This window comes from Musca autumnalis, unplaced genomic scaffold (assembly GCF_047663935.1).
Source record: "Musca autumnalis isolate F117 unplaced genomic scaffold, ASM4766393v1 scaffold_2, whole genome shotgun sequence".
NCBI classification, from domain to species: Eukaryota; Metazoa; Arthropoda; class Insecta; order Diptera; family Muscidae; genus Musca; species Musca autumnalis.
Genome location: NW_027411755.1, coordinates 14,013,766 through 14,032,002, shown reverse-complemented (window position 1 = coordinate 14,032,002; position 18,237 = coordinate 14,013,766). Strand labels below are relative to the sequence as shown.

The 18,237-nt window shown below is 37.1% G+C and overlaps 1 protein-coding gene across 3 annotated transcripts in view; it reads right to left on the bottom strand.

The window, feature by feature from the left end:
• Nucleotides 1-18,237, bottom strand: part of ATP8A (ATPase phospholipid transporting 8A1) — a 58,206-nt gene that overhangs the window by 16,612 nt on the left and 23,357 nt on the right. The window contains exon 1 of one of the 3 annotated variants that reach the window (XM_073967052.1): nt 8,170-8,616. The exons of the other annotated variants lie outside the window; for them this stretch is intronic. Coding sequence (XP_073823153.1) covers nt 8,170-8,189 — 20 coding nt within the window. The 5' untranslated portion in view covers nt 8,190-8,616. Of the gene's footprint in view, nt 1-8,169; nt 8,617-18,237 lie in introns of those variants that run through there. 3 annotated transcript variants of the gene reach the window in all.

The following is an 18,237-nucleotide window of genomic DNA, read 5'->3' as shown; positions in this document are numbered from 1 at the left end:
AAGACCCCAAGGTCTCAAGCTTTTCTATGATAAGACCTCCAGGCCTTCTATGAGAAAACCTCCAGGCTTTCTATGAGATGACCTCCAGGCCTTCTATGAGAAGACCTCCAAGGCCTCCTATAAGAAGACCTATAGGTCTTCTATGAGAAGACCTCCAGTTCTCCTTTGAAAAGAAATCCAGTTCTCCTATGAGAAGACCTCCAGGTATTCTATGAGAAGTCCCCTATGAGAACAGGTCTTCTTCTTTGAGAATACCTTTAGGTTTTCTATAAGAAGACCTCAAAGTCTTCTAAAAGAAGACCTCCACGTCTTCTATAAAAAGACCTCCAGGTCTTCTCTACGAAGACATCCAGGCCTTCTATGAGTAGGCCTCCAGGTCCTCTATGAGAAGAACTCCAGGTGCTCTATGAGAAGACCTCCAGGTCTTCTATAAAAAGACATTCAGGTCTTCTATAGAATGACCTCCACGTCTTCTATAAAAAGACCTCTAGGCCTCTTATAAAAAGACCTTCAGGTCTTTTATGAGTTGACCTCCAGGTCTTCTATGAGTAGACCTCCAGACCATCTATGCGAAGACCTCAAGGTCTTCTATGAGATGGTCTACTCATAGAAGACCTTGTATGAGTAGACCTCTAGGTCCTCTATGAGAAGACCTCGAAGTCTTCTATAAAAAGACCTTCAGGTCTTCTATAAAAAAGACCTCCACGTCTTCTATAAAAAGACCTCTAGGCCTTTTATAAAAATACCTCCAGGTCCTTTATGAGTAGACCTCCAGATCTTCTATGAGTAGACCGCCATGCCCTCTATGAGAAGACCGCTAGGTCTTCTATGAAAAGGTATGCTCATAGAAGACTTGGAGCTTCTATGAGTAGACCTCCAGGTCTTCTACAAGAAGACCTCCAGATCTCCTATGAGAAGAACTCCAGGTATTCTATGAGAAGTCCCCTATGAAAACAGGTCTTCTTCTTTGAGAATACCTCTAGTTCTTCTATAAGAAGACCTCCACGTCTTCTATAAAAAATACCTCCTCGTCTTCTATAAAAAATACCTCCACGTCTTTTATAAAAAGACCTCTAGGCCTGCAGGTCCTTTATGAGTAGACCTCCAGGTCTTCTATGAGTAGACCGCCATGCCATCTATGAGAAGACCTCCAGGTCTTCTATGGAAAGGTCTGCTCATAGGAGACTTGTAGCTTCTATGAGCACACCAGGTCTTCTATGAGAATACCTCCAGGTCTCCTTTGAGAAGACATCCACGTCTTCTATGAGAAGACCTCCAGGTCTTCTAAGAGAAGACCTCCAGGTCTTCTAAGAGAAGACCTCCAGGTCTTCTATGAGAAGACATCCAGGTATTCTATGAAAAAACCACCAGGCCTTCTATGAGAAGATCTCCATGTCTTCTATGAGAAGACCTAAAGGTCTTCTATGAGAGGACCTCCAGGCCCTCTATGAGAAGACCTCCAGGTCTTCTATGGGAAAACCTCCAGGCCCTCTATGAGAAGACCCCCAGGTCTTCTATGGGAAGACCTCCAGGTCTTCTATGGGAAGACCTCCAGGTCTTCTATTAGAAGACCTCCAGGTCTTCTATGGGAAGTCATCCAGGTCTTATATGAGAAGACCTCCAGGTCTTCTAAGAGAAGGTCTACCTTTTATAAAAAGACCTATGAGAAGACCTCTAGGTCTTCTATGAGAAGAACTCCAGGTCTTCTATGAGAAGACCTCCAGGTCTTCTATAAGAAGACCTCCAGGTCTTCTATAAGATTACCTCCAGGTCTTCTATAAGAAGACCTCCAGGTCTTCTATAAGAAGACCTCCAGGTCTTCTATAAGAAGACCTCCAGGTCTTCTATAAGAAGACCTCCAGGTCTTCTATAAGAAGACCTCTAGGTCTTCTATGAGAAGACCTCCAGGTGTTCTATGAGAAGACCTCCAGGTCTTCTATGGGAAGACCTCCAGGCCCTCTATGAGAAGACCTCCAGGTCTTCTATGAGAAGACCTCCAGGTCTTCTATGAGAAGACCTCCAGGTCTTCTATGAGAAGACCTCCAGGTCTTCTATGAGAAGACCTCCAGGTCTTCTATGAGAAGACCTCCAGGTCTTCTATGAGAAGACCTCCAGGTGTTCTATGAGAAGACCTCCAGGTCTTCTATGGGAAGACCTCCAGGCCCTCTATGAGAAGACCTCCAGGTCTTCTATGAGAAGACCTCCAGGTCTTCTATGAGAAGACCTCCAGGACTTCTATGGGAAGACCTCCAGGTCCTATATGAGAAGACCTCCAGGTCTTCTATGAGAAGACCTCCAGGTCTTCTATGGGAAGACCACCAGGTATTCTATGAGAAGACCTCCAGGTCTTCTATGAGAGGACCTCTAGGTCTTCTATGAGAAGACATCCACGTCTTTTATAAAAAGACCTCCAGGTCTTCTATGGGAAGACCTCCAGGCCCTCTATGAGAAGACCTCCAGGTCTTCTATGAGAAGACCTCCAGGTCTTCTATGAGAAGACCTCCAGGTCTTCTATGAGAAGACATCCAGGACTTCTATGGGAAGACCTCCAGGTCTTCTATAAAAATAACTCTAGGCCTTTTATAAAAAGACCTCCAGGTCTTTAATGAGTAGACCTCCAGGTCTTCTATGAGTAGACCACCAGGCCGTCTATGAGAAGACCTCCAAGTCTTCTATGAGAAGACCTCCAGGTCTACTTTGAGGAGACCTCCAGGTCTTCTTTAAAAATACCTTGAGATCTTCTATAAAAAGACCTCCACGTCTTCTATAAAAAGACCTCTAGGCCTTTTATAAAAATACCTCCAGGTCCTTTATGAGTAGACCTCCAGATCTTCTATGAGTAGACCGCCATGCCCTCTATGAGAAGACCGCCAGGTCTTCTATGAAAAGGTATGCTCATAGAAGACTTGGAGCTTCTATGAGTAGACCTCCAGGTCTTCTACAAGAAGACCTCCAGATCTCCTATGAGAAGACCTCCAGGTATTCTATGAGAAGACCTCCAGGTATTCTATGAGAAGTCCCCTTTGAAAACAGGTCTTCTTCTTTGAGAATACCTCTAGTTCTTCTATAAGAAGACCTCCACGTCTTCTATAAAAAATACCTCCTCGTCTTCTATAAAAAATACCTCCACGTCTTCTATAAAAAATACCTCCACGTCTTCTATAAAAAGACCTCTAGGCCTCCAGGTCCTTTATGAGTAGACCTCCAGGTCTTCTATGAGTAGACCGCCATGCCATATATGAGAAGACCTCCAGGTCTTCTATGGAAAGGTCTGCTCATAGAAGACTTGTAGCTTCTATGAGCACACCAGGTCTTCTATGAGAAGACCACCAGGTCTTCTATGAGAAGACCACCAGGTCTTCTATGAGAAGACCACCAGGTCTTCTATGAGAAGACCACCAGTTCTTCTATGAGAAGACCACCAGGTCTTCTATGAGAAGACCACCAGGTCTTCTATGAGAAGACCACCAGGTCTTCTATGAGAAGACCACCAGGTCTTCTATGAGAGGACCACCAGGTCTTCTATGAGAATACCACCAGGTCTTCTATGAGAAGACCTCCAGGTCTTCTATGAGAGGACCTCTAGATCTTCTATGAGAAGACATCCACGTCTTTTATAAAAAGACCTCCAGGTCTTCTATGGGAAGACCTCCAAGTCTTCTATAAAAATAACTCTAGGCCTTTTATAAAAAGACCTCCAGGTCTTTTATGAGTAGACCTCCAGGTCTTCTATGAGTAGACCACCAGGCCGTCTATGAGAAGACCTCCAAGTCTTCTATGAGAAGACCTCCAGGTCTACTTTGAGGAGACCTCCAGGTCTTCTTTAAAAATACCTTGAGATCTTCTATAAAAAGACCTCCACGTCTTCTATAAAAAGACCTCTAGGCCTTTTATAAAAAGGCCTCCAGGCCCTCTATGAGAAGACCTCCAAGTCTTCTATGAGAAGACCTCCAGGTCTACTTTGAGGAGACCTCCAGTTCTTCTTTAAAAATACCTTGAGATCTTCTATAAAAAGACCTCCACGTCTTCTATAAAAAGACCTCTAGGCCTTTTATAAAAAGGCCTCCAGGTCTTTTATGAGTAGACCTCCAGGTCTTCTATGAGTAGACCTCCAGGCTCTCTATGAGTAGACCTACAGGCCCTCTATGAGAAGACCTCCAGGTCTTCTTTTAAGAAGACTTCTATGTCTTCTATAAGATGTGTGTGAAGATAAATTGGATTTCAAATTGGAAAATTTAAATTTAGCAAAGACACGAACCAACAACAGCGTACTGTACAGATCACTTCTAGGACCAAATTTAAATTTGAATTTAATGAACAAAATTTAATTTAAGAATGAAAATTAAAATTTTTATAATATTTGAACAATATTTAACTGAATTAAAGGAAACTATAAATATTTAATTAGCATAAAATTTTATTATATTAATGAGGTTTGTTTAAACGTTTAAATAATTATAAACGTGTCAAAAAAATTGGAAAAAAATTATTTTATATACCCACTACGAAAGCTGGTAAAGGGTAATAACTTTGGGGCCCCCACTAAATAATGGGGAGGGGTTCGTCCACGGAATATTTTTTCTGGATAGGGCATCGAACGTCCATCAAGCCCATGTCTTTCAAGAGATTCTAAATATATTCAGATTTTGGGAAAAAATTATTTTATATATTCCCACTACGAAAAGTGCTAAAGGGAAATTATTGTGGGGCCACCCACTTAATAATGGGGAGGGGTTCGTCCACGGAATATTTTTTTCTGGATAGGGCATCGAATGTACATCAAGCCCATGTCTTTCAAGAGATTCTAAATATATTCAGATTTTGGGAAAAAATTATTTTATATATTCCCACTACGAAAAGTGCTAAAGGGAAATTATTGTGGGGCCACCCACTTAATAATGGGGAGGGGTTCGTCCACGGAATATTTTTTTCTGGATAGGGCATCGAACGTCCATCAAGCCCATGTCTTTCAATAGATTCTAAATATATTCAGATTTTTGGAAAAAAATTATTTTATATATTCCCACTACGAAAAGTGCTAAAGGGAAATTATTGTGGGGCCACCCACTTAATAATGGGGAGGGGTTCGTCCACGGAATATTTTTTTCTGGATAGGGCATCGAATGTACATCAAGCCCATGTCTTTCAATAGATTCTAAATATATTCAGATTTTGGAAAAAAATTATTTTATATATTCCCACTGCGAAAACTGCTAAAGGAAAATTATTGTGGGGCCCCCCACTAAATAACGGGGAGGGGTTCGTCCACGGAATATTTTTTTCTGGATAGGGCATCGAACGTCCATCAAGCCCATGTCTTTCAAGAGATTCTAAATATATTCAGATTTTGGGAAAAAATTATTTTATATATTCCCACTACGAAAACTGCTAAAGGGAAATTATTGTGGGGCCCCCCACTTAATAATGGGGAGGGGTTCGTCCACGGAATATTTTTTTCTGGATAGGGCATCGAATGTACATCAAGCCCATGTCTTTCAATAGATTCTAAATATATTCAGATTTTTGGAAAAAAATTATTTTATATATTCCCACTACGAAAAGTGCTAAAGGGAAATTATTGTGGGGCCCCCCACTTAATAATGGGGAGGGGTTCGTCCACGGAATATTTTTTTCTGGATAGGGCATCGAACGTCCATCAAGCCCATGTCTTTCAAGAGATTCTAAATATATTCAGATTTTTGGAAAAAATTATTTTTTATATTCCCACTACGAAAAGTGCTATATATATTGCTGAATATATTTAGAATTTATTAAAAGACATGGGCTTGATGGTCATTCGATGCCCTATCCAGAAAAAAATATTCCGTGGACGAACCCGTCCCCATTATTAAGTGGGGGGCCCCACAATAATTTCCCTTTAGCACTTTTCGTAGTGGGAATATATAAAATAATTTTTTTCCAAAAATCTGAATATATTTAGAATCTATTGAAAGACATGGGCTTGATGTACATTCGATGCCCTATCCAGAAAAAAATATTCCGTGGACGAACCCCTCCCCATTATTAAGTGGGGGGCCCCACAATAATTTCCCTTTAGCAGTTTTCGTAGTGGGAATATATAAAATAATTTTTTCCCAAAATCTGAATATATTTAGAATCTCTTGAAAGACATGGGCTTGATGGACGTTCGATGCCCTATCCAGAAAAAATATTCCGTGGACGAACCCCTCCCCATTATTTAGTGGGGGCCCCAAAGTTATTACCCTTTACCAGCTTTCGTAGTGGGTATATAAAATAATTTTTTTCCAATTTTTTTGACACGTTTATAATTATTTAAACGTTTAAACAAACCTCATTAATATAATAAAATTTTATGCTAATTAAATATTTATAGTTTCCTTTAATTCAGTTAAATATTGTTCAAATATTATAAAAATTTTAATTTTCATTCTTAAATTAAATTTTGTTCATTAAATTCAAATTTAAATTTGGTCCTAGAAGTGATCTGTACAGTACGCTGTTGTTGGTTCGTGTCTTTGCTAAATTTAAATTTTCCAATTTGAAATCCAATTTATCTTCACACACATTTCTATAAGAAGGCCTTTTATATGAGAAAACCTACAGGTTTTCTATGAGAAGATTTTCAGGCCTACTACTACTGAGAAAACCTTCAGGTCTCCTAAGAGAGAATGTACAGGCTTATAAAATAAGACCTCCAAATCTTATAAAATATGACTAAGATATTCTAAGACCTCAATGTTTTCTATAATAAGTCCTCTAGCCATTCTATAAGAACCTCTGGTCTTCCACATGTCTGTTTTCTATGAAAACATCTCCTGTTGTTCTATGAAAACTCCTTCAGGTATCCTATAAGACCTTCTATGAGAAGACCTCCAGGTCTTCTATGAGAAGACCTCCAGGTCTTCTATGAGAAGTTCTCCAGTTATTCTATGAGAAGACCTCCATATTTTCTATGAGGAGACCATCGTGTCTTCCATAAAGGTATTTTTTTTATGAAAATACCTTCTTAGAGAAGACCTTCAGATCTTCGATGACCTCCAGGTCTCTTAGGAGAAGACTATCAAATCTTCTATAAGAAGAAATTCCTCGAGGACTTCTATGAAAAAATCTCCAGGTCGCCTATGAAAATAAAATCGGGGTTTTCTATAAAAGGTATTCTTTTATGAGAAGACCTCCAGGTCTTGTATAGGTTATGTTCTATTAAAAGAACTGCTTCAGGTCTCCTATGAGGAGACTCTCAAGTCTTATATAAGAATTCCTCTTCTCTAGAAGATGTCTAGGACCGTCAGGTTTTCTATAAGAAGACCAACAGGTCATCTATAAGTAGCCATCAAAGTCTTACATGAGAATACATTTTCTGCGAAACCTATGGCGGTAGACAAGCCGTAATACCTATTAGGTTTCTATGAGAAAATCTATTGGTCTCCTATTGTCTTTTATGAGAAGACTATGAAAGAAACTCTCATTTGTAAGAAGGTTATTGGTATTTTGGTCTTCTATAGTATTTCTGGGCACTTTGGGACAAGATTATTTTATTTAACTATTTTATAACGTTATCTTTTAGAACCCACCTCGTTTAACCTACAAATTGAGTAGCCATTAAGTGTTGTCATTTGCATACTCTTAGAAACACATGTTTATTCGGTGTAGTTGATAAACTTGATGGCTGGCTGAGTGACATATTGCCCTTTACAGACAGCGGGAATAGAGTGTAAGCACAAAATGCGTTATTATAAAAAATACAAACAACAACAGCGACGATAATGACAATGACAATTGTAGGAGTCATTCTCATCATCATCATCATTATCAAAACGCCATTAATATATCCACATTTGACAGGTAATTAGTTTGAAAAATAAACAAAAACAAACAACAAATCGAATTCGAAATTGCCTCGCGCTATGTCATTAGGTCGATTGGTTGGGTCAAGCAAATAAATAATAATAAATATTTAATAAATAACAGTTTTAATTAATAATATGAAATGGATATGGCACTACACAAGAGGCACACGAACACAAGCACAAGGTGAAACGTCATTGCACTATTTCGCGTAACCAATATTCTGTGAAAAAGAAAAAAAATGCCGAGAAATTTTTCACATTTCTTTGTAAAACAACGCAAAATAATTGGGAAAATTTCAATATCACATTTTGTTTTTTTTTTTATCTGTAGCACTTGTACCTCAATGTTTCGTAAGGCATTTTGATGGTGATTATGGTAGTAAATCACTGCCAACAGCTGGACAACAATTTCAGATTATTCACTAATAGAAATAGTTCAATACTTTCTTTCGAATAAATCACTTCACTTGTTTTCAGTTTTTTTAATGTTCAATAAAAACACTTTACTCAATTACTACAGCCCCTTTTGCTTTGAAAAATGAAATTGTTTATGGCGAAAAACACAAAATTGTAGATAATAACACCATCGAGAAGGGGTTCTCTGATACGACACTCGAAACATATGTACATACATACATATTTAAATAAATGTATGTGCATTAAATTTAGTTGTCCCTCTCTATTTCGTTCTCATGAGTAGTTTGTCGAGATAATAAAAAAAATTGAAAAACAAAAACAAGAAGAGTGCAAAAAGTTCTTCTGTTCAAATGACGAGAAGAGTGAAAAATGAGTGCAAATCAAATGAATTTGCAAAGGCACACATAGGAGAAAGGGGTAACCCAACCGGGTGTGGGCTAAGTGATACCTTTCAAAGCATTGATAACATTGATTGTCGTGGTCAGCCGTCAGTCAGTTTGGGTGATAAGAAATACTACACTTAGAGAAAAAATATGAATCATAGGAAAAAAATTACTAACGAGATCAATGACCGGAAAATATCAATCTAATGAGCTTTCTATGAAAAATCCTTATCAACTTCGGCTTAAATTACGTTTAGAGGCACCTCTCGGATCTGTCCGAAATTTTTACCATAGGTAGTCCTTGGGACCCTGATTCCAACTATTTATAATTTTCCGGGGGGAAATCCATGCTTCCCGAGATGTAGGTCTTGACATTTCGGAAATTTCGTACTTTAACACCTATGGGTTGTTTATGGGCACCTCTTGGATCGGTCCGAAATTTTTACCATAGGTAGCCCTTGGGACCCTGAACACAACGATATATAATTTTCCGGGGGGAAATCCATACTTCCTGAGATATGGGTCTTGACATTTCTGAGATTTTGTACTTGTAACTCCTTTATGTTGTTTGTAAGCACGTCTCGAATAGGGCTGACATTTTTACAGTAGATAGCCCTTGGCACACTGAACACAACGATATATAGCTTTCCGTGGGGAAGTCCGTACTTCCCGAGAGGTAGGTCTTGACATTTCGGAAATTTCGTACTTGAACACCTTTATGTTGTTTATAAGCACCTCTCGAATCGGGCTGACATTTTGACAGTAGATAGCCCTTGGCACACTGAACACAACGATATATAGCTTTCCGTGGGGAAGTCCGTTCCTCCCGAGATAAAGGTCTTGACTTTGTTTACTTTTATCGCCATTATTTTTAAAACCTATGCAATATGGGACTCGTTTTAAAGCTCACGAAGAGTACTTTCCAATGCCGCCAATAATTAATAATGGTAATTAGATTTTCTAATAATAATTTATTAAGTTATTATTGGGCTACACGATCAAAACTCTCTTTTAAATTGAAAGTGTTCTTAAGTAGCCGACCTTCGGCCGGAGATTTAAGACTTTCTCCTATGGACAGGGACAAAAGTGGGCTACGCGATCAGAAGGTCGTGGGTTCGATTCCCCGGCTAGGCAACATCAAATTTTCAACGGTGGCAAAATACCCCTCAGTAATGTTGGCGACATTTCCTAAGTATTTCAGCCATGTAAAACTTCTCTGCAAAGTGGTGTCTTAGGACACGTCGTTCGGACTCGGCGATAACTGTAGGTCCCATATCATTGAGCTAATATGAATCGGGGTGCACTCATTGATATGAAAGAAGTCTCCCTTGAATGTTTGTGGAACAATTGATAGAGTAAGGACTTGTTGTTGTTGTAACAGTGTTTATTATCGTGTTCGTTCGTATCATGTTCGTTCTTCTGTTCAATCTGGGTCTATCTCCTGTTCAATCTGGGTCTATCTCCAGTTCCAGGAAAATACCTGCTTCGATGGGATGCAGCCACAGATCCACTGGATGGTTTGCGGGGCAGTTGAATAGGTGCTTTGTGTCTTGCGGGCTCATGCCGCATACTGGGCAGATGTCTTGCACGGCGCGATCGATTTCCGCCGAATAAGAATTTAGGCGACTGCAATATCCCGAACGTAGTTGAGCCAAAACTACTCTGGTTTGTAGTGGCAGCTGACGCTCCTCAGCTGCGATTGATGGGGGATGTACTCCGAGAACTTTGTTCACACAGGTGCGCCTCGCCCCTACTCATAGACATCGATTCTTCGGTAGCTATGAGATAAATAGTCTGACTTAGATCCCATCTACATATACCAATTTGCCAAAAATTTAACATGGCTTGGCAAACAAATCTAATTAATTCCTTTTGCTTCTGCCCACAGGAAGATAAAAACTGCATCTCACACATCAAACCACTCTACATCAACAAATCAGCAATAGACCAGCCACCGCACATCACTTCAGAATAGACCAATCAGCACACACCACATGAACATAAAACTGCAGCTCTCACCACAACCTCAGCAACCATACACTCACATCCATAACCAGCAGCCACCTCTCACAAGTCTCCATTTCATCACATCAAACCACTAACATCAACAAAATCTCACAATAGACCAACCACTACACACAACTTCTTTTAAGGATGATTACAATGGACCTCAAGGTCTCCGAGTGGAGTAGCTGCCAACAATGGTAGCTGCGCATCCTAAAACCAAACCAACGGTAAAAACTACGAAGATATCGTAAAAGTCAATCTTGTAGAGAATTTTCATAGCTACAACATGTCCGTTAGTTCCATTTCGATAGGACTTGCTGTTTCCAAGCAAAATCGTAAAAACCTAAAGAACCCTTAAAAATGTCAACTTGAATCGCGATTTATTTCAAAAAACGTTCCGACGATTTTTTTTGTTTTGTTTTGATTTTTCTCATCTATGAACATTGTAGTTCCCCTTTAAAGGGGTCTTCTATAGACAGAAGACTCTTTAAAGGGGCATTCTATAGACAAAAGACCCTTTAAAGGGGTCTCCTACAGACACAAGCCCCTTAGAAGGGGTCTTTTATACACAGAGGACCCTTTAAAGGGGGTATTCTATACACAGATGACCATTGAAAGGGTTCTCTTATAGACAGAAGGCTCCTTAAAGGGGTATTCTATAGACAGAAGCCCCTTTAAAAAAGGTATTTTATATAAACGGGTCTTCTATAGGCAGAAGGCCCTTTAAAGGAGTCTTCTACAGACGGAATACCCTTGAAAGGGGTATTTTATATACAGAAGGCCATTTACAGGGGTCCTCTATAGATAGAAGACACTTTAAAGGGGTAAATTATAGACAGAGAACCCTTTAAAGGGCTTTTCTATACACAGAAGACCCTTTAAAGAGATCTTCTACAGACAGAAGACCGTTGAAAGAGGTCTTTTATACACAAAAGAGCCTTTAAATGGGCTATTTTATAGACAGAAACCCCTTTAAAGGGGTCTTCTATACACAGAAGTCAATTTAAAGAAGTCTGCCATTGATAAAAGCCCCCTTTAAGGAGTCTTATATAGGAGAAAACCATTTAAAAGAATCTTCTATAGACAGAAGCTTCTTTTAAGGGGTCTTCTACAGAATAAAATTTTTTAAAGAGGTCTTTGGTATACTGACGCTCCTTTAAAGGCGTGTTTTATGGACAGAAGACCTTTTTAAGGGGTCTCTTACAAACAGAAGGCTCTTTAAAAGAAGAATTTTATATGAACGGGTCTTGTAGCTACAACATATCCGTTAGTCCCCTTTCGATAGGACTTGCGGTTTCCAAGCAAAATCGTGAAAACCTAAAAAACCCTTAAAAATGTCAACTTGAATCGCCATTTATTTCAAAAATCGTTCCGGCGATTTTTTTTTTTTTTTTTTTTTTTTTTGATTTTTCTCATCTATGAACATTGTAGTTTTAGAATCCGCAAGAACTTCGCAGGTGTAAGCACCTTCCATTTAAATTTGGTTCAAGAGCACCGTGTGATATGAGAAAGTCCCCATTGTCCCTTCTGGGAAGATTATAGGTACGATTATTATATAAAGTAAAACCAAAAAAAATATTTTAAAATATTAAAATCTTGTTCGATGTCAGAAAAAACAGCCAGAAATGTCCCAAAAAAACACAAAAATATTTCATTATTTTGATATTTGATCTTTAGCCAGACAGAGCAAAAAAAAAATAATAAAACAAAAATAAAATTTCCGACCTTGACAAAAATACAAATTCCATATGGTGGGGGTCTTCCAAACAAACTGCCTGCCTGCCAAATGTGTTTTAGTTTCTTGACCTACAACAATACATCAAAAACAACAACAACAACCAAATTTGGCACACATTTGCCCCTCGCTGCTCTAACGAACTTGAAACAGTAACAAGGGAAATATTTGAAATAAATTCTATACAAAAATACTTTTTTCTCGCAATATTCTAAATAATAATTTTTAAAAATTGTGGCCAAAGTGAAATGAAAATTACTCTTCATTCCAATTTACAAAGCAAATTCCTTTCAGAGACAAGTTAATGATTCACTTTAGTAGATATTTTAAGCGGTATTTGTTTATAAATTAAAACATTGACTGATTGTTGACTAGACAATAAAAAACAGCAACAACACGAAAGAAAAAAGAAAACAAACAAACAATTGACAAATAGACAGCAGGCAATAAAAATGCAAATCCATTGTTTGTCACACACGAATTATAATTAGAGGAGATTTTTTAAAAGGCGGTAATCAATGAAAGGGGTTTTTGTTTATTGTTGTGGAACAGTTTTTTGCCATGAATGTTTGTAATAGAGCAATCTTCAGATCACACAATTAGAAACATAGGGTGTTAAACGGGCTAAACGTGAATACCCCGTGAGTTTTGTTTCTTTACTGTTTACACATAAAGGAGACAGTGAGAATACTCACGGGGAATTGACGTACAGAATAATTCCCATAATTTATAGAAAATTAGTAAGTCGATCATGTTGGATGTTGGTAATAATTTGCAGTATGTAGGGTAAGTGCACCAGTAGTCGGCACTTTAAGGATTCTCGTATCTTCTGCCGTATGTCATTCCGAGTCTAAATATCCAATCAAATTAAATTTAAGTTGTTATGATTCGTTATTTTGTGTAGTTTTAGATTATATAAACAATTTTTTTGATTATTTCTGTTCAACATGCAAAAATTACAATTTTAGTGAAATACTGCTTTTTCACCAGTAGTCGGCACCATTCCCCAATAGTCGGCATGATATGATCCAGTAGTCGGCATGTTATATTTAAATAAAGAAAAAATGCATACTTTACATTTTTGCTTAAATATTTCAAAGAACTATAGCTTTAGCATTAGTTATTTATACATTTCTAGTTTATTTGTATACATTTCTATTGATTTTACTTCAAAAAATAAGGGAATTTAAACATATTGTTTAAATAAATTAGTTCGTACCAGTAGTCGGCATCTATTACCCAGTTGTCGGCACCCCACAACGTACGTACTTCAAATCATGGCTAATATTGCTTAAAATCGCTAAAGTTCCTTTCAAATTGAAACTATTTTTTATTAATTAACCTTTAAAGTATTTCTTTAGTATTTTTTTATAATTTTTAGCTAAAAGTAATCGATAAAAATCAATGTTTATAACCCCATGCCGACTTCAGGCAAATTTTATATTTTTTTGTCCTTAAAGTCGGCATCAGCAAAAATTGCACAATTATAAATATTTTTTAAAAATTTCTGTTCCTAAAGTGTTCTTTTAACTGTTCTCTACCTATATAACAAAAATGTTGTGGAAAATTTCTTCATTTTAAAATAATTACAGAGCTTATAAGGTTAACATCTCCACAATTTTTTTTCTTAAGAAACATGCATTTTCGGTTGTGGTGAAAAACACTCACTGACAAAAACTTAAATTTCGATATAATAATTGGTCCTAGCTCAATGAAATTTTATATAAAGTTAGCTGACAATATTGTTGAAGAATTTTTAAGATTATTTTCCTATTTTGTTTTCTTAATTTTTAGTTATTTGAGTTCAAATTCAAAAGGTGCCGACTACTGGTACATGCCGACATTAGGTGCACTTACCCTACTACAAAAATAACTGTACAATTTGTATCTTGATCTTGTAGCCTTCGTGTTACAAGTTTGCAGTTTTCTGTTCTTGTAAAAACCTACACTTTTATCACATAGCCTCAATGAATCATCATCCCATTATAAGAATATCTGTTGAAGATCAATGTAAAGAACATGAATTAATAACAGTATTTATTTGTTTCAGTTACATGAGAGAGATTTTTATATAAAATGATTCAAAATAAACGATAAAATGTTTGAATCACCTCCATATGCCTGAATCATATGACAGTTGATGACGACAAATATTGTTTCAACTTTTAAGTCATTTAAATACAGGTTTACAACAAATGCTAATTGGAATGGAAATCACGGTGCTCTTGAAACCATTTTAAATGGAAGGTGCTTACACCTCGGAAACTTTTGCGGTTTCTGAAACTACAATGTTTATAGATGAGAACAATCAAAAAACAAAAAAAATCGCCGGAGCGCTTTTTAAATAAATCGCGATTTAAGTTGATATTTTTAGGGGTTGTTTAGGTTTTCGCGATTTTGCTTAGAAACTACATTTCCTATCAAAATGGGACTAAAACAAATGTTGTAGATATGAAAATTCTCTATAAGATTGACCTTTATGATATTCTCGTCAGTTTTGCCGTTTTTGAGATATAGAAGTTCAAATTGGGACAATTCAAATTCAATTCAATTCTGTATCGTCCCCTTATAAAACAATGTCATGACTGCAAATTCCCAACTTAAACTTATATATCTAAAAAAATGTTACAACTAAGGATAAGTTACTTAAGCCAGTCTTGTAGAGAATTTTCACAGCTTTAAGATTTTCTCAGGTCACATGTCGATACGACTTACCGTATTCAAGCAAATTCGCGAAACCCTAACAAAAAAAAACTAAAAATGTAAACTGAGCTTCCTTATCTCAAAAATGGTACAAGCTGGGAACAAATGATAAACGTCAATCCTCTAGAGAATTTTGACAGCTACAACATTTTCTTTAGCTCCATTTCGATTGGACTTGCGGTTTTCAAGCAAAATCGTAAAAACCTAAAAAACACCTAAAAATGTGAATTTTGACCGCGATTTATTTAAAAATCCCTACAGCGATTTTTTCTTGTGTTTGGATTTTTCTCATCTATGAACACTGCTGATTCAGAATTCACAAAAACTTTCCCTGTGTAAGCGGTTTTCATCAAAAGTTAGTTAAGGCGCACCCTACATGACATTGTTTTATAAGGGGCGATACAGTCAGTGCATTGTCCCAAGTTGAACTTCTATATCTCAAAAATGGTAAAAACTACGAAAATACCATAATGGTCGATCTTGTAGAGAATTTTCATAGCTACAATATTTGTTTTAGTCCCATTTTGATAGGAAATGCGGTTTCTAAGCAAAATCGCGAAAACCTAAACAACCCCTAAAAATGTCAACTTAAATCGCGATTTATTTAAAAAGCGCTCCGGCGATTTTTTTTTGTTTTTTGATTGTTCTCATCTATGAACATTGTAGTTTCAGAATCCGCAAAAATTTCCGAGGTGTAAGTACCTTCCATTTAAAATTGTTTCAAGAGCACCGTGAAATAAATATTGGAATTTGTCATAGTAATTTTACAAATTTAGAAAGTAGATTTTTTATATTTTAACATTTATAGAATACGTCCAAGCCATAATTTTTTTTGGTCTTAAAGACTTTTTGCTTTACTATGTATGAATAATAAATAAATAAAAATAAATAAATAATTCATACCTCCAAACAACTTTGTACTTATTCTTCGCAATTGTATCATTTTCGATAAAAAAACAAAGTAGGTAAATATTGAAATTTTGATATCAAAGATTAGAAACAATTTTTTGTTTATTCTAAGAAATCATGATTAGATAAGACACATGAGATCAAGATATTGTCTAGTGAGTCTCCTCCAACCAAACAAGGTGGATGAGTAATAAAAATAAATGACTAACATTATCTAAATTCTATCGTAAAGCTTACTTAACTATTCTACATACTCGTACATACATACATACGTACATGTGATAAAGAAATCAATGAGGAAATATAGCTTTTCATATCTATATTCTCTTTTTTACATTTTTTTTGCACATTTCTACATACGTAAATAATAAAATATGTACATATATACATATAATTTCACACATACTATCTTTCCTCTTCAATTCTCAACGTATCATCAAGAAGACTTACAGACACAACCTAACGTTGCTTGGCCCCTAAATGGCAAATCAATAATTGATTCATTTGTATGTACAAAACGAAACCGACAAAACTGTCGACCATCAATAATTTAAGTGTACTCTAATATATGAAAAAATTCCAGCTCAGAAATGTTCAAAGATGGCACGACAAACAATAACAACAACCAGAAACCATTCTATTGCCATTTTCTTTCTCGATTACTGTCGCATCCGTGTGGTTTTTCTAATTTTCTTTTTCATTTTCCCAAATGAATTGATGAATGGAATTAAATAAATAATTGACATGGAATATCATCAATATTTTGAAACTGATGTTCATGTGGATTGATTGAAAAAAGAAGAAGAAGAAGCCACTCAAGGAATTAAAGATTATATCAGTGGAAGAATAAATGTAAATTGCCTATACTGTATGCAATTGAAAAGGGAAATAACTTGTCACAAGAAAACTATAGAGTCTACCAGATAGAAGAGCATGGAAGATTTTACGGCTCAACACCAATCCAAGTATGTGCCAAAAATGTATCCATAATAGTTAGAGTCTTTGATAACGTAGATAACACGCAAAATTTACTTAAATCACGGGATAATGCATCTAATATACTTAGATAACGGACATAACGTACTTATGTTAGCTATTCGAATAAATCGTAGAGTATTACATATACTTAGATAACGTAGATAGTGTTTCTATGATACTTAGAAAATGTAGATAATATATTCAATATGCATAGATAACGTTATTAATGTTACATTAATAACAAAACACCCTTTAAAGGGGTCTCCCAGGAGGACAGACTGGAACAAGTACATGGAAGGAGGTAACGGTGACTTACATTCCCAAAGCTGGGAAGCCTAGTCACACACTACCTAAGGATTATAGACCTATTAGTCTTTCTTCTTTCCTCCTTAAAACTCTAGAGAGACTACTCGACCACGACATCCGGTCTCATCTAGATTCCAATACTATAAGCAACTCGCAGCACGCCTATATTAAAGGCAAGTCGGTGGACACCGCCTTACACGAGGTGGTTGGATATATTGAGAGGAATATGGAGGGTTCGTGCTTCACACTTGCAGCCTTCCTCGATATAGAGGGAGCCTTCAACAATGTGAAGCTGGAATCCATTCATAATTCGCTCACTAACGCAGGAGTTTCCTCTATCCTTGTTAGGTGGGTTGATGAAATGCTGAAGAGCAGAATCATCAACTCCCATCTAGGAGAGAGTTCCGTAAGGAAAAAGGTTTGCAGGGGAGTTTTATCACCCCTCCTCTGGCTCCTTGTAATAAACGAAATTCAGCAACTAAGGACGAAGGTGGTAGCCTATGCTGACGATGTTGTTATCCTCATAAGCGGCAATTCTTGTCGACCATATCAGACCTTATGCTGCGTGCTTTAGTGCAGCTGCCTCGCTGGTCTAGTGGTAGCCCTCCTCTTGGCGGTCTGGCCATCTACACAGACGGTTGAAAGATGGAGAATGGCACAGGTGCCGGGGTCTCCTGCGAAAACCCACAAATTAAGCAATCCTTCAAACTCAACGATAACTGCAGCGTCTTTCAGGCAGAGATTTTTGCAATAAGGAAAGCAGCGGAGATGGTCAAAGAACTTGGGAGTATCCTTAAATGACCGGTGACTATTTTTGTCGATAGTCAAGCGGCCCTTAAGGCTCTCAAGTCATGGACCATAAACTCAAAAGCTATCCTCGACTGCAAAAACGCTCTGCTTGAAGTATGCGACTTCGTTGGTCTTTGCTGGGTTCCAGGACACAGTGATATAAAGGGAAACGAAGAGGCGG